Raw genomic sequence first — 26,719 nt, forward strand, 5'->3', positions numbered from 1 at the left:
CAGGATATTGACAAACCCCAATAAAAGCTATTTTCTTAAAAACAACAATAACAGCAGCTACTACTTTGGCAGCCTTCAGACTCAAAATCATTAATGTTTCCAGGAGAAAGAGCTTGGGTAAAAAGGCAAAAGTCTAAGTTATTGAAGTATCTGTTTTATAGAAGCAGCCCTTCTCACAGTGAAAAGCTGTGCGAGACCAAAGTTGTGTCCACTGCTAGAGTGATAACTTGAGAGCCTTCAATATTCATCTGTGACAATCCGACATTGTCAGTTTCATTTTGGCTTCCAAATGATGCCCATCCTCTGTATCTACAAACCCTGGCCAAATGTGATACAACCTGAAAAGCTGATGGAGTAAAAGAATATTAATAAAAATTTGATTTCCTTTCCACTCTGGATTCAGGTTGTTTCTTAATATTTGGTAGGTAGGTCTATTGTGTGGGTGTGTACATTTGTGTTATATCCAGTTTGTGGCTATAGAGAAGTTTCAAAATACTGAATTGTCCTTCTGTCAAGGTTAAATTAGGAACTGTGCCTGTTTTTCAGTTGTTTCGTATCTTTAAATAAAATTTTATCAGCTGCCCAGACTTCCTGGCACCATGTCCTTCTTCCACTTGCTTTAGTAAGGCTTCTTAGCAGCAGCAGAGCATCCCCAGACTAATGGTCTCTGAACATGTGTGTGTGTGTTATTAAAGCATTCATTTTTCTTTATTTTTTTTTAAACAGGTGTCTTTTTTTTTTTTAAGATTTTATTTTTTTTCCTTTTTCTCCCCAAAGCCCCCTGGTACATAGTTGTATATTCTTCGTTGTGGGTCCTTCTAGTTGTGGCATGTGGGACGCTGCCTCAGCGTGGTTTGACAAGCAGTGCCATGTCCGCGCCCAGGATTCGAACCAACGAAACACTGGGCTGCTTGCAGCGGAGCGCGCGAACTTAGCCACTCGGCCACGGGGCCAGGCCCGCATTCATTTTTCTTTATAAGGAAGCGATCCTAAAACCCCTTGCCATCTTTGGCACATCTTCAATGTAAACCAGGTAATGTAAGCTTTGGTTTTGTTAGATAATTTCTCTTTAAAGCAAGATACTTAATTGATTACTTCAGGTGTGACCGTCAGAATCAGAGTTTGACTTCCCCGACGAACCATGATGGAAAAGGAATCATGGTCCTTAACAGCTTCAATAACGTCACTTGTGGTGGTAACAGGTTGCCCATTTATGCTGACAATGACGTCGTGGTCTCTCAGCCCAGAGCTGGGAGGGGGGAAAAAAAGGATCATTAAACTATAAGAGTTTTACTTGTTCCCATCTAGAATTTAATGTCTGTCTCTTATGGCACTACTATTTTGCTGGCATTAAACATACAAACCGGGAAACCAGAAATAGCCTCAGTCCTTCCAAATGTAAGGGTTGTTCTAAGATATGCTACAAAATCACCTGGAGGACAACATCCTATTTACCTTTATAAAACTAATATTCTATCAGAATCATGTGTAAGAACTTTACTCCTCCTGTATATTGGATTTGGTTTGGAATAGGGAGGTGGGCTTTTAAGTTTTCTTAATCTCTGACCTCTGTTAACTTCAAGCACACTCCCAATCTTACCAGCAAATGTAAAAAGTCCAAGCAATATATTTTTCTGATCAGTTCGATTTTGACAGCCCACTTACTTGCCCCATCTTCACCACAGCTTATGGAACTGGAGAGTATATTGTGCTGCATGACAGAAGCTCTGCTTCCAGAAAGTCAAAAACCAGTCACACAAGTCTAAATATTTAAGGCTCTGTTTCTAGGCTCCTTTTTCCTGTTGTGATTATATTCAATCTCCAGTGTATTTGCTTCACGTAGAATTTGTGTATTCTAGAAACAAAAATCACCTCCAAATAGGAAACTGCAATAAGTATATAGCCATGCTGATGATTTGTCTTAAAGGCAAAAACAGACTGGAAAAGGAACATCAAATTAAATGACTCCAGGATACACCATTTAAGAGAAATGGGAAGCCCATGGAATAATGATAATGTGGGAGGATTACCAAGATATGTGAAGTTTATAAAAAGGAGAAATTTAAAGCAGGAGGATGTGAAGAGAAGTTTGAGGGTGGAGCTAAAAGCAGGGACAGCCTTTAGAACAAGGACAGTTGAGGATGACCGGGACCGTGCACAAAGAAAGAACCGAAGGCATGGTAGTACTACAAGGTATTACTGAGTACAAACTGTGCACCCAATGTGAGGAAGTGAGGCCCAGACAGGATAAAAGACCTTTCCCCTGTCTCATAGCTTGTATGAGGCTAAAGTAGGATTTATCCTGGTCTTTGAGACTTGAAAACCCATCTTCTTGCCACGCAATCACTCTGCCTCTCAGAAACAAGCAAAGCAGGGCAATAGAGGGATTTCGCTGGGTTCCGCATCCCTGCTCTCTGACTTACACTATAACTGTCAAGTTAATTAACCTCTCTGTGCCACAGCTACTTCCTCTGTAAAATACTACCTCTATCATAAGACTACTGGGGCTCAAATAAATATACAAAACACTTAAAATGGTGCCTGACATGTAGTAACTGGTTAATAGATGCCAGCTGTTATTACTGTAATTATCATCATTATTGTTAGATATATTAGATATACATGGGTGAAGCCAGAAAGAATAGATTTCCAGTTTATCGGTGACTTCAAGCAAGCAGGAATTCCTACATTTTCATGTGCATCCAAATCACCTGGAGATCTTGTTTAAAATGCAGATTCTGCTCCAGTGGTGAGCCCGTCATTCTGCATTTCTAAAAAGCTCCAGCTGATGCTAATGCAGCAGACCACGTTTTGAGTGGCAAGGACTTGGAGAGCTGAAAGAAATAATTTTGGCCTTGAACCAGAAGTTAAAAATAAGGGGAGTGAGGGGGAGGGCAGGAACCGAGAAAGTCTAGAAAAGCCTGTGACAGGCCAAATTTAGCAACATGAGACCTAACACTTAGCTATTCTGAACAGTTAGTACCCTATGGTTTCTTCCCCCTGCTAAAGGAGTTGCCGTAGTCTAAACTGATTACTGAGCTCTTGAAAAATAAAAAGAGAGAGAGAGGGATATTGAGGAAGTATGAGAGACCCAGGAGAACAATTGTAGGACAAGCCACCTCTTCCCTCAGTAGTGAGTATAAATGTTTCAAAAGAACAGTAAAATCAGTGGGAGCATCTTCTTTGCAGAGCTTCTGTGCGTTTGCTTTATTTACTTTCTTTCTTTCTCTATCTTTGTATGTATTTATTTATTCAGTGCTGGCCTATGACACTGTCATGCAGAGTTCAAAGAAAAAAGTGTTTTAAAGTACCTAAAATATGTTCTTAAACTTTTAACCCTCTGGATCCTTCTGGTTCTTTTTCTTTTTTAATTGAAGTATAGTTCACATACAATATTAGTTTCAGGGGATTCTTCTGATTCTTAATAACTAAGGTTTTGAAAGAGTAGATTTGGAAATTCCTAGCAAATTTAATTTAAACTTAGGCTATTAACTCATATCATGAGTTCTTCAGCTACAGAGGACCATCCCTTTCCAAATAAAACAGTCCCTTCCAAGTGCCCCAGTCTAAATCAGCACTGACCAATAGAAACGTAGGTCAAGCCACATATGTCATTTCACATTTTCTGGTAGCCACAGCTTAAAACAATTTTTTTAAACAGGTGAAACTAGTTTTAATAATATGTTATCTAACTCAATATATCTAAAATATCACTTTAACATGTAATATTTTAATAATAAACATTTTACACTGTAGGTCTTTGAAATGCACTAGGAACAACACCACCCAATGGGCTACGATACAATGTAATATCTTCACAATACAAGGATTAAAGTGGAATGCAGTACCCTCAAAACTAAAAAGGCATGCTTAACGGAAAAACATTTTACGTTACTTCTATTTGTTTAAATAAATGAAAAGTAACTAAAATTAAGAATTCAGTTCCGCAGTCACACCAGCCACATCTTGAGTGTTCAGTAGCCATGTGTGGGCAGGGGCCATGTGTGGGCAGGGGCCATGGGCCTGGACAGCACAAGCCTACATCCTGCGCACGGTGGCCATGGCACACACCCGGAGGAGGCTGGGCAAAGGCCTGAGCTTCTCTTACCTTTCAGCAGCTGTTGCTTGAATCACTTCATATACAAAAACCCCAGAACTCACATCAGGGAAATCTGGATCTTGCCTTTTCAATTCCTGAAGAAGGCTAAGAAAAGTGAGAAGAGTGTTCACATAAGGCTAAAAAGCACAAGGAATGAATCTCCAGAGCCTTGGTCAAAGCCTCCAACACTCAGTAGGTACTCCATCTGTTCTGTTCAAGGATCATAGAGGCCAGCAAGGACTCCCTCAAGCCAGTCACAATTATTCTTTCCTGGGGGGTGGTCTGATTCTCTATGTCAAAGCCTAGAACCATTGGACGTTATAAAGTACAGCCACGGTGAAAGAAACTACTGAAAAGTACAGCGAATCCTGGTGCAGGCAGAGCCAGAGACCTACCCTGTGACAAATAGGGCCTATGCTCACAAGACTACCTAGCCGTAGTCCAAAGGCATTAGCTTCCCTGTTAAGACTGTCCAGCCGTGGCTTTTGCTTCTGAAAAACAACCCAGACGTATTCAAACCCACGCTTACTTCATAGTGAGGGGCAGCATTCGCAGACCCAGATATTTCTTCTGTGAAAGAGCCTTTCCTGGAAAGGAAAATGATAACGCGTTACCAACAACAAAACTTCTTTCCTTTTGCCGGAGCTTAAAAGACACCCAAGTCACAGAATATCCTTACTATTGTAGCTGCCTTTCAGGCTGTCAGCCATGAAATACGTGCTTCTGAGAACCTCTGTCATTAGCACAGACACTCCTCCCACCTCCAGCCCACAGGTTTCCTTTCCACAATAGTTCAAATATTTCCGGGTACAACTCATGCCTGGTTTTGTGCCTAGTCCCTCAATATTGCCGCCCAAACCACCCTGATAGGAGCTCGGTACCAGTGACTCAGTACTCTACAGAACTCAAATGGCCGTCTCCACAACACATTGCATGCTCCTGAAAACCAAACAACGGGAAGGAAAAGTCTTAACTCCCCTCACCCTTCAACTGGCGCTCGTGGAATTCTGCCAAGAACTGTCGAATTCGATCTGAGGGAATTGCAAAGGAGATTCCTGCGGTCACCTTCAGTGTGTTTATGCCAATCACATCACCATCCTGGTAAGGGAGGAGGCATCACTCAGTCACCAAGTTGTGCAAACCAAACAAGTAGAGGAAGGAGTGAAGCTAGTCACTTAGGGTCGGAATTCAGAGGGGCTGGAGAAGACGTGTGTTTCTTCAATACAGAGCAATGGACGTTACCTTAGGGTGGAAATAGTGCGGTGGCTTGGCCAAAGGGACCTACACATGTGCAAATTCCTGCTGAGGAATTTTTTTTTTTTAAATCTTGAGCTCATTTTTTCCTTCGCTAAATTACATTGTTTTTTAAAAGTGAACCACAGTGTGTATTTTGACACAGATAAGAGAACAAGGAATATTTGCCTTTTCATTCCTTAAATGAAACTAAAAATAAACATGGAAAAGGCAAAAAGCTGTTGGATTTTCAGCAACATTTCAATGAAACTCTTCAGAAGAATTAGCAAATTGACCTTAGGAACAGAGTTCTACTGAGCTAAAGCTATGAAGTAGGAAATACTTTCCTCTTCGTGCACTTCACCATCCTTTAGCCTTTTTTAGGTAATTGAAAGGATAGAAAAGAAAGTTCTGATCATATTAAAATATGGATTATAAGACAATAGGTCTGCAGTTTGGCCTGAAATTCTGCACGTCTTCCTTGCCCTTGTAAACTCATTGTCTACAGGAGAAAGCAGGCACAAAAAATTACATGTGATATTATGAGTAAAAAGCACTCAGTAATTTCACACACAATTCTTTCTCCTACAGGCAAGTGAAATATGTAAAGATGAACCAAAAACATCAGCTCAAAGGGACTCAGAGAGCATGATCACAGACTGTGTGTCAAACAGCATTGCACTCTTTGTTTTCACGTGTGTTTGACTAGAAACCCTGGCATTTCCACTAGAGATGATGAATAAAATTTAAGAGTTAAATACATGACAGAGCAATGGATTCTTGTTGTGGCTTTTCTGTCATCTATAAGCAGGTCAAGACTAAAAACCTGGGCAGACCACATCATGTAATTAGCATTTTTGGATGAGAGACAGTCTTCGTATGTAACAGCAGGGGGTCTTCAAGGATATACATTATATAGTACAGTTGGTCATCTGACATAAATTTGGGTTTACTACCCAGGAATTTTGTTAACTATCCAGTGAAAACAGAAGGCATGATGAAATGATGTAAGGGTAAATAAACCCAGCACTCTCCATTGGATGAAATCACACACTGGGATGAGAAATCCATCATAGGTCTTTAATTTTTCCTAACCATTTACTTAAGATGCAATAACAGAAAAGCATCATACCACAAATCTCCACACAAGAGTGACATTCTAGTCTACATCATGGGATCTCTAAAGTCTTTTGAAAGTTAGGAAGAGACGTGAAGGAGCAAGGAAAGTAGCCACTTACCAAATTCACCAGAGGCCCCCCAGAATTCCCGTGCTGAAGACAGAATTTGAAAAAGCTGTCAGTACTTTTCTCCTTGTTGTTGATATATAGCTCCTAAAGAGGTTTACCAAAAGCAGCCTTCTCTAGTAAGCCGCTGTTCCCCCAAGGCAGGCAGAGTTGTGCCCCCCATCATCACTGACACTGAAGTCAGGGCAGGTGAAGGACAACAGCAAGAGGAGCACCACATTCTTCAGCAGTGGCGACCTCTGTGACATACCCTAAGAGACCACCCAATATCATAGATGCCAATCATCACATTAAACAGGCTGAACTCTAACATGGCAGCCCCTCCCTCACATAAGGATCTAATGGAATTCTGGACATGCCCGAAAAGCCAACCAAAGGCAAGAGAAGGCATTCTGAAGTGTTCTTCTCGCGGTACTCCCAGTGTCTTACAGGCAGAGGATGGCCCTCCCAGGTGACTTACATTAATTATGGCATCAGTCTGGATATAGTCCATGTCAGAATCCTTCAGCCCCAGCTCTTTGCCTCCTCGCTGTGTGGTGCTGACAATTCCTGCAGTCACTGTGTTCTGCAGAGAAAACGGGCTGCCCAAGGCCACCACGAACTCTCCAGCCCTCAGGTCAGATGACTTTCCCAGCAGCAATACAGGAAGGTCAGTCTGCACATGGGCAAGAAGATGGGGAGGACAGAAGAGATGAAGAACAAATCAAGAAGAGAATCGGCCAGTATCTGTGCACAACACATATATGACACAGTCTCCATCATCTTGGCACTTACAATCCAAGAATCATCCACCCACTCACATAGGGTCTACAACTGCCTGATGCTGCTTCTTCAAATTCCAGCTACCACCAAACTCCCACTTGCTAAGATGATCAGGACCAACCACAAAGTCTAAAATTATTGCTTGTAGAAATTGCTATAAGTAAACCACTAGTGAGTAACTGATGAGCATAAACTGACATCAGCAGTTTACTGAGCACCGTTCCAGCTCAAAGTTTACAAAGTCAAGAAGCCACAAACAGAAAGGAGATCAGCCAGAGCAGTGCTTCACAACTCTAACGTGCACACGAATCACCTGGGGATCTTATTAAAATACAGATTCTGACGTAGTAGACCTGGGTGGGGTCTGAAATTCTGTGTTTCTAAAAAACTCTCAGATGATGTCAATGCTGCTGGTGCACAGACTGCACTTTGTATAGCAAGGAACTCAAAGTATTCCTTAGCTTTGAATCCATTGCGATCATTCCCAGCATTCTAAGACAAGCAGAGAAATAAGTTTCCCAGAAGCAGCATCTGTTGAAGGAGGTGAAGGAGAAAAAAAGACTGCTGGATAGTTAATAGAAATTGTTAAGGATGTACACACAGGCATGAAAGAAAATAAACAAAGGTGGGAATGAACAACAGAAAGACAGGAAACTAGAAAAAAGCATATACCAGGTAGAAAAGATATCCGTGTGGGCGTAGGGTGGAGAAGAAAACATCAGCAAACTGATGAAAATTCCCAAATCCACAAACTCTGATTCGGCTCTTGAATACTCACATTTGGCTCAATCTTAATCAGTGCAAGATCCAATTTATGGTCAATGTCCTTGATGGTGGCTTCATATTGGACCCCACTCTGGAGCTCCACCTGGATCCGCTGCTGGTTGGTGAGGACATGGGCGTTGGTAACAATGAGCCCATCCTCAGACACTATGAACCCAGAGCCACTGGATGCAGGAATATCCTTGTTGCTGAGAGGTGACCTGTCTCAGCAAGACAACAGCATGAGCAGGGGGCAGGAAGTTCAAGGAGTCCATCTTAGTCTGGAAACACAGGAACCTCACATTTATCAGACATGCCTCCACCGGTTTCCTCAGGCATTTTACTTCTCCCTGTCTCTCCACGTGTAAGTGGACCCTGCACGTTCAGAGCTCTGGCCCTCTCTTGTGAGCACGACAGGCTGATCTAACTCTCCTTTCAGGGATGCTGCTCCCTTCTTCAGAGCGGGTCAGTGCAATACCCCTCTGCTCCAAAGAGGCCTAAGCTAATCACAATAATCTGGGCAAAAGTGGTCCTAGTTCCACAAGGACAGGCTCCAGCAGAGAGGGAGTGAAAGAAGTCTCATTCCAGCTTAGGTTCCACTACTATCTGGCCTCCTGACATAAGACAAGTTACTCCTACTCTCTGGGTCTGGGTTTCCTTCCATGCCAACAGGAGGCTGGGCAAGATCATCATCGGATGCCTTCTAGCTCTTACATCTGATCTTCAGGTTTGTCCTGTGGGAGATAGGGGAGAGAGAACCCCCAGCTGCCTAAGTGCAGCCGAGCAGCCCAGATTTGGAAGTCAGAATCCCTGTGCCTCCGCTCTTTGGCTAAACGACCCTGAGCAGTTTATTCAACCTCCTGGAGCCCCGATTTTCACGACTAAATGATGCTCATAAAGCCGTAGCTCGGGGCCTGGAGCAGGGAGGCACTCAGAAGCAGTCCCGGGGGAGCTGGCGTCCTCCTATCTCCTTTACCTGCGAAACAGCTGCAGGTGAACCACAGACGGCGCCACCTTCTCCACCACCGCAGCGATGAAGTTGTATTTGCTCCTGAGCCAGCCTGCGCTTCTGGTCCCTGTGAAGAAATGCTCCATTCTTGGGGGCGGCGGGACCCTCGCGGCCTGACCGTATCAGATGTCATATTTCAAATCTCTCAATTTCCCTCCTTCCTCCCTTCACCGTCCCTCCCCTTCCTCTCTTCGGTGTCCCCCTCCCCTCTATTCACTGCGATCCCGTAAATATACGTCTTGAGGCACCAGACCTATCACCCTGTTTGGAAAGAAAAATGAAAAAAGGAAGACGGCATTCAACAAGCGTGGGGAGGAAACTGAGGGGAAACCACATGGGAATCGGTAAAGAGACACCTAAGGAGTAAAGACAATCGGGAAGGAGTTGACTCCCTGAAGCATATGGAGCAGGGAGGAACCCGTGGCGAACGGCGCGATTGAGATGCGCTCCTTAGGAAAGCCCTCAGAGTGCCCGAGAGCGCGCGGCCCTGGCGCTCACCTGGGTCCCTGCAGTCCCCCTTCTGCACCGGCACGGCCGGGAGCGCGCCACGGAGGCGCGCGGCGCGGTTCTCGGCGCGGAGCGCGCACAGGCTGGGGTAGGTGCGCCCGTCGCTGCCGCACACAGGCGCGCCCGTCGCCAGGCAGCCGCAGGTGCCCAGCCACGCGGCGCCCGGGCGCCGTGGGCGGAGCGGCTGGCGGCACTGCAGCCCCGGGGCGCAGGGCCGACCGAGCGCCCCGCCGCAGGCCTCGCCCTCGGCCGCGGGGCAGACGCGGCAGCAGCGGCAGCGGTCGGGCACCGGCGTCGCCCCCGCCGGGCAGGTGGGCAGCGGAGGGCAGCGCGTCGGCTCGCAGGTGGCGGGGCAGGGCAGAGAGGGCCAGGACCGCCTAGCCTCGACGCTGGGCACAAGCCCCGGGGGCAGCAGCAGCCACAGCAGGAGGAATTGTCCAGGCCCGGCTGGCTGCCGCAGAGGTCGGGTCATCCTGCTCCCTTCTTTCTTCCCTCCCACTCTTGCAATTACATTACTCTGGATGGACGCAACTGCTCTAAACTGAGCAACACTTACTCCCGGCCAGGGTGCCGCCTCCGCGAGCCCCCAGACTTTAAGGGACAGAACCTGGCAGACCTCTCCACACATACACCCTTACATCCCCCACCACCCGTGGCCTGCGCGGGGCCAGGTCCGCCCCCGGCAGTGAAGAGCCGTCCCTGGCCCTACGCTGAGCAAGGACCTACCGCGTGAAATGCATAAAACCAATAACGGGGGCAGAATGACGAGAGATCACCCACCCACGGACAGAAGGTCAGCGTCAGTAAAACACACACATTTCAGTATTTCACATGGTTTTATTACAAAACAAGCAACAAAACAGTTTTAGAAAATTATTTTTTGCTACAGACCAATTAGGAGATCACATAAAATGAGAAGCGTAACAGTTTCCATGCACTCAGCCCAGCGCTTACAGTGAGTGCACTTCACAGCTGAAACACGCCGGGTCAAAACACGAGTCATGCCGCACCTTCGTAAGCAGCGGGGAAGGGGTCTATGTTTTCTACCAAACATTCCCTTTATTCAAACTCTACCTAGCATGAGTGACCGTAATTGACTGCTGCAGGCAATAACGGAGAGAAAAAGGAAATGACGGGAAACAGTGATGTTGGTAGAAAAGATTTAATAAACCATTTCTGACATGTTCAAAGTTTATAGACAAAGCTGACTTGGGAAACTCATTTTCCAAAATACTGCTACCTCTCTATATGCCTGCTGATCTGGTTAATAGTGAAAACATACCAAACCCCACTGCTTGACTACTGAACCTGCTATTTATTCTTTCAGACCGTTTAGCCCCTGTCAGAGCACAGTTCTATTCAGGAAGGAAAAAAAATCTTTTGCTTCAAGCGAACTATGAAGCAGGACCCTAAATCTACTCTTTCTCATGGGAGCTCAGCATCCTACTCAAAAATAGATGGGTAACTCCAATACTTTGACCTGAGGTCACTCTACTCCATGTACACTTTAGTATGTTTAGGATGTCTCATAGAATGCAAAAGGCCAAACTGTGTTTACCAACCATCAACTGAATCTGAGTGAGCAAATCCTTAAGCTTTCAAGAATAGTGGATGGTAGGGGCCAGCCTCGGGGCCGAGTGGTTAAAGTTCCATGTCTTCAGTGGCCCAGGTTCGAGGGTTCGGATCCGGGGTGTGGACCTACTCCACTCATCAGTCATGCTGTGGAGGCATCCCACATACAAAGTAGAGGAAGACTGGCACAGATGTTAGCTCAGGGCTAATCTTTCTCAAGCAAAACAAGAGAAGGATTGGCAACAGGTATTAGCTCAGGGTGAATCTTCCTCACACACACACAAAAAGAATGGTGGATGACCAATAGTTCTGCTATAGGGAAGATGCCCTGAAATACTGTTCACACAGTGGGTCAAGATCAATTTAAAAGGCTTATGAAAACAGCACAACCCAGAGAAGGTTCTTATTCCACAAAGAAAATGCAGTACCCTTTTTCTTTTTTTTTAACTCCGATTTATCCAAGAGCCTATGCACTTAACTACTAGCCTATACTGCATCCCCACCCTATTTTTTCCATTTGTTTCCATTTCATACATTTAAAACCAAATGCTTTGGTCATATATGCACCATCTTTGGCTCACATGTGTAAGTGACATTAAAAGGCTGTAATGTGACGTTGGCCAGAGGGTAAGAAATTCAGACACAAAAGGAATTCTGAAATAAGGTTTGGGAATGAGAATGGTTTTAGGCTTCACTGAAGATAGGTATATTGATCTGGTGCTGGAACTACATTAACAATGTTCTAATTGGGAATTCTCAAGTATTTGCCAACTAGAGTGCTTGTTTTCCCTCTATCATGATAATACAATCAGGATTTATGTTTAATTTAACATATTCTCAAAATAGGCCTTGCTGAATAAGAAACATATCAGCTACTATAATGGCCAAGTAATTTAGCAGTAGTTACCTAGCAGAGAGTTTATCTTAAAAACAGAGAGAAATGGATGGATTTTCACACTTTAAACACCACAAGATGACATCTTTCCATGACTTTGGGAATGTTTCATGAGATCTCCAAAGTTCCTAATTTATTGTCATTAGTTGAATATCCCTTCTTGTGCACTTTCTTTGACCTAGCCAAGGAATTTTCCTGAGGAAAATGTGAAGATGAAACCAGAGACAGGGAGCTTTAAGAATTTAGAATGGCTGCTTGAAGTCAGGCTACTTGAAGTATGTTGTAACCTCAATCACTCACAAGTACATAATTCCCCAAACAAGAATTTATGAGGACAAAAATAGACAAGAGTCTGCAGAAAAGAGAAGAGGAATAGAGAGCGAGAGAGATCCAGTAGAGATCCAATTTCCTTTTTTATACCAGGACCACTAAGCCAAACAATTTAAGTGGACAGCTCCAATGCAGTGCAGTCAGGGAAAGTTCTCAATGTGACAAGACTTCAAGGAAACGACACTGCCTGAGAGAAACTTCAGATTTCCTTCAAGCCACTAAGGATTTTCTGATCACATGTTTTCACCTCTGCATTAGATTTGAACAAGAGATTTCCTGAAGTGAAAATGGATCTCTTAGTCTCTTCCTCTGGTCATTAATTTTTAACTTAAAGATATAACCAATCTAGCTGATAAAAGTTATAGACAGAAATGAGTTAAGGGAACCCTGTTAAATTCCTGGTAGCAGTTCACCGCATTGGTTGGATAGACAAATTCTCCCAGGGGCCCTGGAAATAGTATCTTCTTCTCAAATGGAATAAGCTACACCCTAAAATTGGGGTGGGAAATGCAATCTATGCTCTTCTACCTGGGAAATCTCTAGTCAACAATTGCATAGCCTCTAAATCAATGCTTCTATGCAGTTTCTATTCTATTAAAAATATAAATATCTCTCAAGATTATCTTTGTATCTCTCCACTGTTAAGTACATGGAACCTCACAGATTACAAGGTTTGATCATGCAGGTCCACAAGGCTTCATTCAAAGAGCAACACAAAGAAAAGAAAGACAGCAAATCTGGCAGAGTACACAAAACATAGCACTCAAAATTAGACTAATATTGGCCCATTAAAAAAGAGCTGTGAGGCAAGGATTCAAGATAATCCATCTTTGCTAAAACAGACCTTTTCTCCTGCTGGAAAAACACGGATCCAAAAAGCTTAACTGGATGAACTACAATCCATCTTTTCCCAGCACCTGCTTTAACGCAAATCTAAAACTCTACAACAGAGATCTGATCTATCACACAAGTGAATTATCATACATTTATCACCCTTCCACACGTTCCAAGTAACGCCACATCAAGGCAAATGAACGTTCTGTTCTCAACAGTCATAACATCTAACACTGATAAACCCATCCTGGGGCCTGACACAGAAACCAGGTGGGCAGGTCTGTCACTCACACTGACAGTATTTGGGGTCAAGGAACATCTAAAAGAGGAAAGAGTGATTCCCAAAATTGGCTGATGCATTGGGCTGAATCATTCCCCACACCTTACAGGAGGTCCCTGTTTCTTCCCCTATGGAGGTCCCGGGGGGATCAGAACTGGCAGACATTCTGAGGGCCATCACCAGCCCCAGATTTTAACACCTCTCCTTAGAATGTATCCCAGGCAAACTGGAGCCTGGGTCATCCACCACCCCTCTCTCCCTTCAGCTGGGTTGGTTACCAGCCTCCTATTCACAGTCAAACATCAGCCAACAGGATCAGGATAAAACCAGATGACTGGCCTAAGATTCTGTGCCTGGCCTGAAAACAAGGGAAGAAACTAAAACAAGAACAAGGAACTAAAACTCAGTTAGGGATGAAACTGGACTCCCAAACTCTTCTCACCAGGAAGACCTTGGAAGAGTTGAACAAGAGGCACCCCACTCTCCACTGGGCATGCCTACAGGTCTAACCTAGTGATCTTCCCAAATTAAATATACTGCATTGATATTAAAAAAAAAAAAAAAAAGCCAGCTGGATGGGCCCTTCCCACAGAGCATCCACAGGAACACGAGTGGCATAAAGGCCTCTGACTGTCCTCCAACAGGTAAAGAAACTGAGTCATGGCCTCTTTTCCGTGAGTCCCCACCCACTCCCTCCCAGGGCACTATGCCTCATCACACATCAGAGGTCCGTATGTTCTCATCATCAAGGTTGAACATAAATGGTTTCTCCTTGGGGTGCTGGGGCTCTGATCGGTGCCTTATCCGGGAGCTGGGCAACACCCCAGCAGGATTGCTCTCCCCAAGTCGAGGTGTGAAGAAAGAGTCCTCAGGAGTCTCTTCAGCTGGAAGCAGCTTTTCCCCAGCCTGGGGGACAGGTGTCCAGGGTTGCCAGGAGGAGGCCAGGGAGGGGGCCTTGCAGAGGGTTTTTTTCTCTTCCACAGGTGGCCGCCCTCTGCACAACACAGAGTTGGGCCCACCTGAGAGGCTGGAGCTTCCAGAGCGAGTCAAAGAAATGGATCTAGAAAAGGACATTTCCTACAAAAATAAAAGGGAAGAAAAAAAAAACAAAGGAAAATAAGAGTTTTCCTGACAATGTTTATCCCAGAGCCCCAGAAAGAGGACCCCATCAGGATCACCACCTCAGAGATCCAGAGACACTTGTCTACAAAAATCAGACACATCCAACGGGATTCCCTCCAGATGTGTCAGGTATGCCCAGCAGGGAGATGTCCAGGACACACTGGAAACTCTGTGTCTCTACCCAACCCTACCTCACCTTCTCCAACAGCCAAAAAAACCAAAAAATAAAAATTGGTACCCAAATCAGTCAAAAGAGAAAAACAAACAAGACAGCCTGGGGCTTCAGCTGCATCCAGGGACCAGGCCACCAGCCCACATCACCAAATAAAACCTGCCCCCTCAGGGACAATTCATCTCTAAGATGACAGTAACTGTGCGACAGAAAGGAAGTGACTTACTCTGGGATGGCACTTGAGGGCCTGGACAGCTGCCCCAATCTCCTTAATCCAGCTGTGCATGTCTTCTGGACTGTCCGCCTGCAAAATACCCACAGCACTTACAGAGAAATTTTGGGCACTATGATTTCAGCTTTGAAAAGTCTCTGACTCAATTTTAAGTTTATAAAATCACACAATTAGAGCTGGAAGGGATTTCAGAGATCATCTAGCTCAGTGGCTTTCAGACTTTTGAGGACTCTTTTTTCCTGCAAAATCTTATTTGACACCCCATAAATAAAACAGCTCAAAGTGGAGCTGCTCTGCAGGGGGCAGAGGTCATGAGGGAGGGGGGGCATAAAGGCCCATCCCCTGCGGAAGTCCCTCACTCGCTCTGGAACACAGTCGGCCTGGTCTAGCCTCCTGTTTTACAGAAAAGGAAAATGAGGCCCAGAATGCCAAAGGTCAAGGTTTAGGACTGGTCTAGATTCCCATTCTCCTGACTCCCAATGCAGTTATCTTTCCAATATGGCTATCTGAACAGAATAATCCCATTTTCAACTCCAGTCCAGATAAAGCCAAATCCTCCACGAATCACCCCAGATACGTATCATCACCAGGCACTGGGCTTCTCTCAAAGCACAAGCTGTCCAGGTCTGTCTTGACTCCATCCAGGCCTGGAGAGAGTCGAGAATTGCTCAACTTGGAGCGCCATGCTTGACAACACGTAGGACACTGCTGAGACAGTAAAAAGCATTTCCCCAGAAATACCTACCAGCCCCAGAAGGGGGCAGCAGCCGCTCTGGGAAGAAAGGGAGGAAAACGAAGAGGCGAGCTGCGGCAGGGGTCCCTCGGAATTCTCAGTGCTGTCCAGCTTTAAAGGGGATGAGTTCAAGTGAACCCAGCAAAGCTTTACTCAGTGTTACACATGGCACCACGTGCTGGCTACTAAGGAGGGACCAAGACCCAATCCTCCACCTCCAGGAAATTACATTTGTCAACCTCTCTCTGTCCCGCTGCGCTTTCCCCTAAGAGTCCCACCCAAAATCACAAGTATGCCTTTGCGTGCCTCTGCATACATATATGCAAACACCACAACCCGGCCCAGAAAATTCTCCACATATCCTCCTCACTTTCCCCACCCCCCAAATGGTTCTGTCTCTTTGCTTTATATCAGGATAAAACATGACTAGTTTTTTAAAAAACCCTCAAACTGCCCCTACCCTATCTGTCACCGCGAACAAGCCCTCCTGCACGGGAACGAGGACCGGCTTCATGCCCACACACGCTGGGTCAAAGGGCATAGCAACAAGTGCTTGAGGTGAACACTCTCTCCCATGCTAGGGCTGCAAACTCACCTGCACTCTCCCTCCACTTCACTTTTCCCCATTATTTGACAACCTGGTGGTTTCCCAAGAAAAAGACAAATCCATCCCTCATCTAAAAAGATGTCTCCAAGATTCTTCCAGAAAGTATTTTACCATTCTCGGGGCACGCCTGTTCCGCAAGCACCATTCAGAGAATTAAATGGACTCATTTAGGTAAAACAGTTTGAACAGTGCCTGATACACAGAAAGGGCTTTGTAAGTATTAGTTATTATTGTTGTTGCTGTTATCATTGTTATTATACATGAGGGATGGAAATGAAACCTTAAATTCCAACGCTATAAATATGTTCACTGTCCTCTCCCTGAGACTTAATTTTTTCAATTTCCTCATACCCCAACTGTAGAAAATTGCTACATAAAGGATCAAACTGTCAGGATGAAATAAGATAATGTATTTGGGAGGGAAGACAGGTTATCTTGAGCTGGGATGAACTGAAGGTAACCAAGCTGTCCATTAACAGCATTTCCTAGAGGTCTTCCTTCTAGGGAAACAGGAGATGACTGGGTAGCGGGATGTTAGAAGGCGGAGGGAAAGACGGAGACGGGAGCTGAGGGACAGACGCACGTCTCCCACATCATACAGGCAATCTGGCATCTTCAGTAAACAGACTGCAAGATCCCCAGAATGACAGTCCAATACCCAGTTTCCACGCTGTTAAGCTACTTCAACTCCTTCCACCGCCCTAGCAAAATACCCGCCCCCTCAGGTCAACTGCTACCCCCCAAAGCCAGAGGCCACCCGTTTGACTGTCCTTTGAGGCCTCACCAACCAGCCCTCACATCTTCCCTAGTTGGGAATCACCTGATTTAACACCTGGGACTCAAGCGCAAGAATCAAAATCCGCTAAAATGCATCTGGATCATTTTCAATTCTCCTCTAATATAAATAATGCTGCTACTCGTGTCTTTAAGCATAAAGCTTTTTTCATATTTAAGATTCTTTGGCTCATAGGGAAATTGCTACATTAGAGTATGTATTTTTTTTTAAAGATTTTTTATTTTTTTCCTTTTTCTCCCCAAAGACTCCCAGTACACAGTTGTATATTTTTAGTTGTGGGTCCCTCTAGTTGCGGCATGTGCGATGCCGCCTCAGCATGGCTCGATGAGCGGTGCCATGGCCACGGCCAGGATTCGAACTGACGAAACACTGGGCCGCGTGCAGCCGAGTGCGCAAACTTAACCACTTGACCATGGGGCCGGCCCCGAGTATGTATTCTTATAAACAAACTTACAGACAAAGAGAACCAATTAGTGGTTACTGGGGGGAGGCGGGTGGAGGGTAGGCACAAGAGGTGAAGGGGCATACTTATATGGTGTATGACAAATAATAATGTACAACTTGGGGCTGGCCTGGTGGCACAGCAGTTAAGTTCGCTTCCACTTCGGTAGCGCAGGGTTCACGGGGTCGGATCCCGGGTGGGGACAAGGCACCGCTTGGCAAACCGTGCTGTGGTAGGTGTCCCACATATAAAGTGGAGGAAGATGGGCACAGATGTTAGCTCGGGGCCACTCTTCCTCAGCAAAAAGAGGAGGATTGGCAGCAGATGTTAGCTCAGGGCTAATCTTCCTCAAAAAAAAAAAATAATAATGTACAACTGAAATTTCACTATGCTATAAGCTGTTACAACCACAATAAAAAGATATTTTTTTAAAGAGTATGCATTCTTTTCAGGGTCTTGGTACATATGGCCAGAGAGATTTCTGGCCAACAATATAGATTTCATTTACCAACAATATACTATTTTTTTTACATGCACCCTTGCTAGATTAAATATTACAATTTTTAAAAATCTTCACTAATATGATGGGCAAAATAATTAAATCTCTCTCTTAAGACATTTAGTAATAGAGATGAAAATTGTTTGCTAATTATATTTCTTCCCTAATTCTCTAATTTCGTTTGACATTTTTCTGCCAGATGACCTAGATAGTTAGCCCAGACATGAGGATAATAATAATAAACATTAGTAAATATTTTAACATTTAACTAACAAATGTTATTTTAAAATATTATTCAAATAGAAAAGCAGATATTGTTAACTGATCCCACATGAGAAGAAACAGAATATTACTTTACTGAGATCACATGACAATCTCTATTAGCAGTTTTAAGAACTAGGACCCACCAGAAACAAAAATTCAGTGAAACCTCAAAAATCGCATGCAAAAATTATGGTGTATATCTATCTTTTATGGAAAGCCTGTGCTTACCTTTCATCAAACACTCAAAAATATCTTAAGACCATATCACAAAGGTAGTTTCATGAACCAGAGGTGAACACAGAGCTGAAGTCCACCCCACTTATGGTGAATTACTAAGAGACTAAAACATTCTTAAAACTCAATAGAAAAATGCTTGAAAAAGGGAAGTGCCAAGCTCAGACCTTCATCGCTTCCTGGTGTGCTTAAGCATGTGTGTGTTTCTGGTGCTTGGTTCAGAAGAAAAAGTAGGGTTTGTGTCCTTGGGTGCAGTTTTTGAAGTGAGAGGAACATAGAGTATTAAAACCAGTCCCTGCCATCTGTGGTTTTATCACATCCAGTGAGCTTTTACGAGCCCAGCACCCTAACAGATGCAATGGTGTGAAGCAATGAATGCTAGAGGTCATTAATACAAGGCTTCGCATGTCTACTTCTGGTTACTTACATTGCAGCTGTCCAAAATTTTTAGGCAACTCCTTCTTCATTCTGTTCCTAACCTCTGCACCCCCCTCCCCCACAGCTGATAACCCCTGCCCTCTCCCCAAGAACCAACGCCATCTTTAGACACAGCCCTGCCACATATGATTGCATGGGTGTGCATTACATAGTTCTAGGTGCTGTCATTCACCTTGTAGTCTAAATTAAAACAGTAAGTATCCAAAGAGATCTAGCCCAACCCTCTGCAGTTCATGTGTGAGCCCTCTTATTACTACTCTTGTCCTGGCATGGGCCCCAGTTCTGACAATTGGGCTTATGTCAAGTCTGCACTACATTTCTCACTTCAAATAAGTAATCCTTCTCTTAACAAGTTACCTAATACCCCCAACCTTCTATGACTGGGAAATGGGGAACCCCACTTGCCTGGTATTCCAAAGACTGAAATTTCGTTTTGAACCCTTCCCCAGAACTGAGAACCATCTACCTGCTGACGAGCTTGCTGACATCTCAAGCTTAGAAACCTGATTAGTGCCAGATGCTGCATCTCTGTCACCATCATCCATCTGTAAGACACCCAGTTACCCCAAGCTGGTCTTCTCTAAGTCAGAATCAGACCCCCTGGCTCTCTATGGCCACGCCCTCTATATCTTGGGTTCTGTACTGGCTGCTTATAAACAACATCAGTGAGGAGGTCTTGTTCTAGCACCTGGTACCTTTGAATCAAGTCTAACAGGTTTACGATCTTGAACAAATAATTTACCTTCAGACACTGCATTTCCTAATCTATAAAATAGAGATGACCTCAGAGACTGCTGAGAATTAAGCGATATGCTGCCTGTAAATTAGTTAGCACCACGCCTGGGACATCTAACTGTCCAACAGATGGTAGTCTTTTATTAACAGAAAAGACTACTACAGTGTGAGAGATCACAGGGTACAAATTATACATAAATGTGACATAGAAGGTAAATGACCAGCACATAAGTAGTTGGAATCCAACCCATTCTGTGCCCAGGTCTTCTCTTGTCCAAGGAGTTTGTTTTCTCTGCCTAGATCTGCCCTGTTGTCTGGTCTGGCTTTCCTAGAGACCGAGGACACACGGCTCTTCCGGTAGACTGACTAAACATAAGTCAGGATGCCACTTTGACGCGGTGGGTAAAACTGTGGGCACCCAACTGTATGAGTCGTCATTATATTCTTTCACCTTCTGCATGAAACACGATTTTGACTTGGAACAAATGACAGACAAACTGTCAGTCAAACTTATTCAGACTTAGGCATGTGGGAGACTCTTCTCAAAAATGAATGAAATGAGCCTGTATGTCAAGAAAAACCATGGAAGTATTTTTTTGCAAATGATGAATTTTGAAGTTTCAAAGCAAAAATTAGAATTTCAGAAAACTTCTGTCTACCTCCACGAGCTTGACAGTTTTCCATACTTAAAGACTTTATTGGTGATAGTGGTGGTGGTATTAACGGATGTGACTTTTTGATATTATACAATAAAATGTGCCAACATTTAGAAGATCTGCATACCTCAGTTGAGACCACTGCTTTCCAAACAACCAATGCACACTTACAAAATCATGCACGGGTAAAAAGGACCCATTCAAAGTGCAAAGCTGACCAATGGATTTTCATGTAAGAGTATGAAAGTTTATTGATAATAGCTTCCAATTCCACATTGCACCTAAACAATAAGAAACTACCATTTACCAAGTTTTGGTATAAAATCATAGAAGAATATCTACAATTATCTGGAAAAGCTATTAAAATATTCCTTTTTTCCAAATACGTATCTGTGTGGGACCAGAATCTCTTCATAGTCTCCAATCAAAACAACATATGGCCACAGACAGAATGCAGAGGCAGATATGAGAATCCTGTCTCCTCTTAAGCCAGCCACTAAAGAGATTTGCACAGCACAAAAAACAATGCTACTCTTGCTGCTTCTGTTTTAGAAACATAGTTATTTCTCATAAAATGTTACTGTGTTAACATAAGCAGGCTTATAGTTGCTACCTTGAAATGAATTAACACATATTTTTAATGCTTTTTAACCTATATTCTCCTCTAACTTTCCATTCTCGTTGAGTTAGGTGCTATACTCAGATCTGTTCACTCACTCATCTATGTATTCAGGGTGATGTTAGTGTTCTTCTATCCCAGAAATGTGGAAGCAGAAGGCAAAGGAGGACAGAAGTGATGAGAAGCTTCTGGCAAATGTGCACATGCTCATGCAGATGATGCAATGTCTTCTGACTATTTCTTTTGTTGGGGTTCATGTTTCCCAAATCACCATCTCCACTCGCAAGCTCCGTCCTGTACTCTTACCCAGCATAACTGTCCACTTGACAGCTATTTCTTTAGCACCACCAATGTGTCAGGCTCTGTATATGGAAGGACCTTCCGAACATGTCACCTTGGATGTCCTGCAGAGGCTGTAAACTCAGAACCACCTCTGCTGGGCTTGTCTTTGTTCTAATAGTCCCTCCTTCTGTGCTCCCTTCACAGTGACAGCTGCCATCAACCACTCTGAGGCCCAGGCCAAACATCTGGGCAGTGTCCTTGCCCCGCCTCTCTCCTCTCACTCCACGTCTAACCAATAACCACGTCCTGGAAAAGACTGTCCCATAGCTTTTAAAGTTCCACTTTTCTCCACCCATCCTAGTTCGCACTTCCTTTACCCCTCACCTAAATGACCAGAACAGACTTCAAACTGCTCTCTCCTATCTTAACCTTTTGTCCTCTGTCCTCGATGCTGCACCAAGCCATGCAATTCACACAGCACATAGCCCAAGGGGTCAGGGTTGCAGACTAACATCCCCACTTTACAGATGAGGAAAACAAGGCTCTGAAAGTCAGATGCTTGCCCAAGTGATAGTTTTAGAAGGCAAATTTGATTGGGCCACTCCCCTAGTTTAACTTCGAGGGTCCCTAACCCTCAGGATATAAACAAGGCACACAAGGCCATGAGCCCTCTGCATCTGCTTTCCAGCCTCCTGTATGTTCTGTGCTCATTTTATCTCCAGGCGTTTTCACACATGCTGTTCCCTCTGCCTGGGAGGCTCTCCCCCAGCAGACTCAGCTTGGATGTGTCTGCCTTCAGGAAACCTGCCCTCACTCCCTGAGACGGGGGGGCGGGGGGGAGGTGTCCAGCTGATGAGTTCCCATGGCAACCACCACTCACTGCAAGGGCCGCACTTATCACATTGTTTTTTTGGTTTTTGCTTTTGGTTTTTATTCCCCCAACTCCCATCAGTGAGGTTGTTTCATACTCACAAAACATTTAGGTTCTTTTGTCATATTCCGCATTCTATGATGGGATCACCTGAGCTACTAAATAATTCTTCTAATTTGCATATATTAAGGTTTACACCTTGTGCTAGAAAGTTCTATCTCATGCATCTGCCATTACAGTATCATACAGAGTCGTTTCACTGCCCTAAAAACCGCCCGTGTTCATCTATCCAACACTCCCTCCCCCAACCCGATCACACAGTTTTAACTGCCTGTTTACTGGACTGAGTCTCTCTCTCTCTCCGGTTCAGGGTCTGTTCTGTTTAACACAGTGTCCCCTGCATGAGGCAAAATGCCCGGCGCTCCGAGGACACTCTGCAAATATCTGTCAAATGCAAAAACTGAAAATGCTTTTGTTGCACCTACAGTTAAACTTTGTCCCTGAATGGCAATGGTGCCAGCTCTAACACCCCAAGTGACACTTTCCACAGCCCCCTACGCCGTCCCTTGCCTGATGGCGCAGGCTTGTCTGAATGAATGGAACCCACAGCTGGCTCAGGCTGCTAGCATGTCTGCTGAGCTCAGGCAGGAGGGCCAGCTCGGCGAGCTCAGTCGGGAGTCAGGACGAGCAGAGCTGCTGCCCAAGAAATGGCGGAGGGGGCAACCCCCTGTGGAAGGGAGGGTGTTCAGTGGGGAGAGACACGGAACAAAGAAGAAAGGGTGCAGAGAACCCTGCAAAGCTTCGGCTGGGGAGCCCCACATTTAAACCAACACCCTACATGGCAGTCTTAATGCTAGAAATGCGGCATTACCACGATCCTGCATGAGTCAAGGCACACTGTGGATTGCTAGGCTGGCTGGGGTAGGGACTTGGCCTTGAAAGTCTAGGCCCTGCTTGGAAATCTGCCTTCCTAGCTCCTGTGATTTTGGAAGGAGCTGGGAGAACTCCAAAGCTGTGGGTGGAGCGAGAAGCTTCTGAGAGCCGAACCATCAGAGCCCAAACAATGGCTTTCTCTGTGCAGCTGGGCTTTGCACCTGGTGCCTGCACAGGGCCCTCTGTGCTTTTGTCCTTCCGCACACAGTGATGTCCACACAGAGACGGGGCTTATAAATACCCTCCAAAGGAGAAGTGAAACCACTGACCAGTTCTCCTTTTCTCTGCTTAGCTGGCGCCCAGCAGCTAAGAGCAGCTGGTACGAGCTCACATTCTCCACTACAGCGGCCTAACCTGCTCTTATTATTTCATGGTTGGGAAGCTTTTGGCAAACATCCTGTTCAGAAGAAAATGGGACTCAGACTATCAGGGGCTAAATTTACCACCTAGAAACTTCAAACAAAATAAAAGAGAAAGCAAAGAAAAGGGCAAGACCTGTGAGTGCACCATTCACAGAAATGGAACGCCAAAGTCTTCCCAGAGTGAGCGTCTTACCTGGATGTAGAAGGTCCTGGAACTTGTTATTATTTCAAACAGGTTGTCCCTCATTAAGAGGTCACTAGACAGAGAAAGAGAAGGAAAGTTACCAGGCATGCTGGTGCACACATTGAGGACTCAGTTTGTCCTGGGTCAAAGCACCAGTGCCCTCGACCGTAAAAAGGGGGCTTCCAGGCCATTCCTCCCTTCAGCTCCTGCCTCAAAAAACGACAGGGCTTCCCTCTAGATTCACTTCCTGGAGGGTCTTGGGAGGTCTTGCCATCCTGACAGAATCCCCCAACACACACACCACCACCAGTTCTAACAAGATAAAGCTCCTTTCTCTCTTAAACTTCCTAATATCCACCATACCCCACACCACCTACAGCTGTGGGCTTTTTAGTGGCTAAGATATATCAAGTGCTTTGTACAAAGCACTGTTTTGAGTGTGGGGTTTTTTTAGGGTCAACTAGATGAAAATGTTACTGATTATATATATATTTACTGAGTTATAACTGATACATAACACTGTATTAGTTTAAGGTGTACAACATGATGATTTACTATTTGTATACATTGCGAAATAATTACAACAATGTCTAGTTAACATCCATCACCACACACAGTTACAAATCTTTTTTTCTTGTGATGAGAACCTTAAGATCTACTCCCTTAACAACATGCAAATATGCAATATGGTATTATTAACTATAGTCACCATGCTGTATAGTACACGCCCAGGATTATTTTATAACTAGAAGTTTGTACCTTTTGCCCACCTTCACCCATTTTGCCCACCTTCACCCATTTTGCCCACCTCCCACCCCCTGTCCCTGACAACCAGGAATCTGTTCACTGGAGTGTTTTTTTGTGCGTTATTTCACCCAATCTTCAACAATCCAATGAGGCATTTTATGGATGAAGAAATCCTGGCTCAGAAAGGTTACATTACTTGCCCATAGCGCCAGTGTTAGTAAACAGCAGAGCCAGGATACGAACCCAGGTCTGACTCCAAAGTCTACATTTTCAATTACTCCACTACCGTCTGCCTCTCCTAAGGGAGCCAACCCTCTCATTTCCTCCCCCTAAGCAGCAACCTCCTCAGCTTCGAAGAATTCTCGCTCTGTGCCTCACTGTACTGTGCTGAGGAGACAGGATGCCGAAAAGAAGAAAAGGAAGGAGAGAGTAGACTACTTTAAGATGTTTCAAACTGGGTGTGAGTTTTGGAAGAGGGATCCTGACTTGTGCAAGGAAGAAGGCGAGAAGTGGCTGATGCTCAGTGACAAAGCTCACATCAGCAGAAATCATTTACAGTGTTAAATGCGTACTGCAAGCCTCCAGTCACTGTGGAGAATACATAAAGAGTGAAAGATCTAATTCCTTCCCAATAAAAGAACATAAAGCAAAACGATACAATCAGATGTCAGACTGTGTGTCATATGCCAAGTGTCAGAATAATTCCAAGAAAGGACTGGCCACAGGCAGTGCTGGTTTCATGAGTGAGGACTTGGGAGGAAATGGCAGACACCAGACCAGTGACATAGGCACCAGGCAAGGGAGGAGTATGAAGCTGAAGACCCATGTGGGAGGGGACAAGATGTGGGCCAGACAAACCTGGGGCCAAATCCTCATCCTACTTAGGGAAAAGGTATTTTAGGAATATCTTTAAAACTTTGTGAGCCTTTGTCTCCCGACTGTAAAATGGAGACGAGAAGACCTCCTTTATTGGGCTGGTCACTGCAGAGATCAATTATAAGGTAAATAAAGCATCTGCTATAATGCATGCCACTGAAACACATTTCACTATTATTATTGTCTTCTGAGTTTCTGAGGAGAGATGGCTTTTCTTTCTGGCTAAAATGTTTTAACCTTTGAAACTGTTTCCCCACATATGGTACAACTATGTAATCAACTACTGAGGAGGTGAAAGCAAAGCAGGGAGGAAATCCTCATTCTTTTCACCTCTATTTCTCAGGCTACATGTTGCCTTTCACTTCACTTCAATTCAATTCAACAAGTGTTCACTGACTACTCGGATGCCCTACACCCCCTTGAGTGGGTTTGGGAGAAGCTACACAGTCTCATAGGCCTGGAACCTGCAGAGCCTTGGGACTTCCTTCCCTGATGATCTCCAGAGCCCTTAATTCTTTTACTCAGAGTTCAGTCTGACCCTGGCAGTCAGAGATTTAGGTTAAGTGCAAAGCACTCTGAGGACTGAACTTTATCCGGGTTTGCTAAGCCATCCCCACCTGCCCAGGCGGTCAGACATCTATCTGCACAGGCCCTCTATAGTCAGGAACCATCTCCGAGGATCCAGTCATGTCTAATCTTTCCTCTATCCACTGTCAACCTCTGGAGGCACAATTCTGGAACCTTCCATCTACAGCTACTTTCCTGAATTATAAATTGTCATTGGGGGAACTTTCCCAATCTTCTGTACTCTGCAACTGCCATTTGCAGGACCCAGTATAATGCTTCTGTCCCTGCTTCCCCGGTCATACAGCACTTTGTTGTCACACAAGACCCTGCCTTGCCTTCACGTGAGAACAGTCTGCCTGCTGCTAACAGCTTCCCTAATGATCCTGGCTCTGCATCACAGTCCATGGGATGGAGAGACACAAACATAAGGCGCTAAAGACTGAAGACTGAGGGGCAAAATGAGGATTTCGACATGCCCAGATGCCCTTGGGGTTTCTAAAGTTTAGTGCTATGGACATCTGCATTTGGTGGGCACCTGCATACAGGAGAGCCCTTGCCTAGGGGCCCCAGGTCCCAAACTCATCCTATGCACCCTGGCACTTGGAAGGTAACCATTCCTAGTGGAAAGAGGAACACATTAAAAATACTTGCTCTTCCTGCCCAACAGGAGTCACAGAGAGTTGCTGTGAATCACCCTTGTATTAAGGGGATGGCAGGGACTTTGTCAAAAGGAGAAGAGAAAGGCATACAAAGTTCAGGGAAGAGGCACTAGCCTAAGCAGTGATCTGACCAGAAGTGCTGAAAAGCCAGTGACTAAGGCA

General features: G+C 44.8%; 2 protein-coding genes across 6 annotated transcripts in view; both read right to left on the reverse strand.

Moving 5' to 3' along the window:
• Positions 1-886: 886 nt before the first annotated feature.
• Positions 887-10,130, reverse strand: HTRA4 (HtrA serine peptidase 4). The gene is made up of 9 exons (XM_046648745.1): positions 9,608-10,130; positions 9,077-9,176; positions 8,117-8,321; positions 7,037-7,231; positions 6,571-6,603; positions 5,083-5,197; positions 4,629-4,686; positions 4,109-4,204; positions 887-1,249 (listed from the first exon to the last, which is right to left on the reverse strand). Exons 1-9 carry the CDS (start codon positions 10,086-10,088, stop codon positions 1,084-1,086), a joined length of 1,449 nt encoding a protein of 482 aa, XP_046504701.1. The 5' UTR covers positions 10,089-10,130; the 3' UTR covers positions 887-1,083.
• Positions 10,131-10,433: 303 nt separating this feature from the next.
• Positions 10,434-26,719, reverse strand: part of PLEKHA2 (pleckstrin homology domain containing A2) — a 55,601-nt gene continuing 39,315 nt past the window's right edge. For all 5 annotated transcript variants that reach the window (XM_046648528.1, XM_046648527.1, XM_046648526.1 and 2 more), the window contains 3 exons: positions 23,718-23,781; positions 15,048-15,125; positions 10,434-14,604 (listed from right to left, as the gene is read on the reverse strand). In XM_046648528.1, coding sequence (XP_046504484.1) covers positions 14,242-14,604; positions 15,048-15,125; positions 23,718-23,781 — 505 coding nt within the window. In that variant the 3' untranslated portion in view covers positions 10,434-14,241. The remainder of the gene's footprint in view (positions 14,605-15,047; positions 15,126-23,717; positions 23,782-26,719) is intronic.

The sequence above is a fragment of the Equus quagga genome, chromosome 22 (genome assembly GCF_021613505.1).
Source record: "Equus quagga isolate Etosha38 chromosome 22, UCLA_HA_Equagga_1.0, whole genome shotgun sequence".
In the NCBI taxonomy this organism is placed as follows: Eukaryota; Metazoa; Chordata; class Mammalia; order Perissodactyla; family Equidae; genus Equus; species Equus quagga.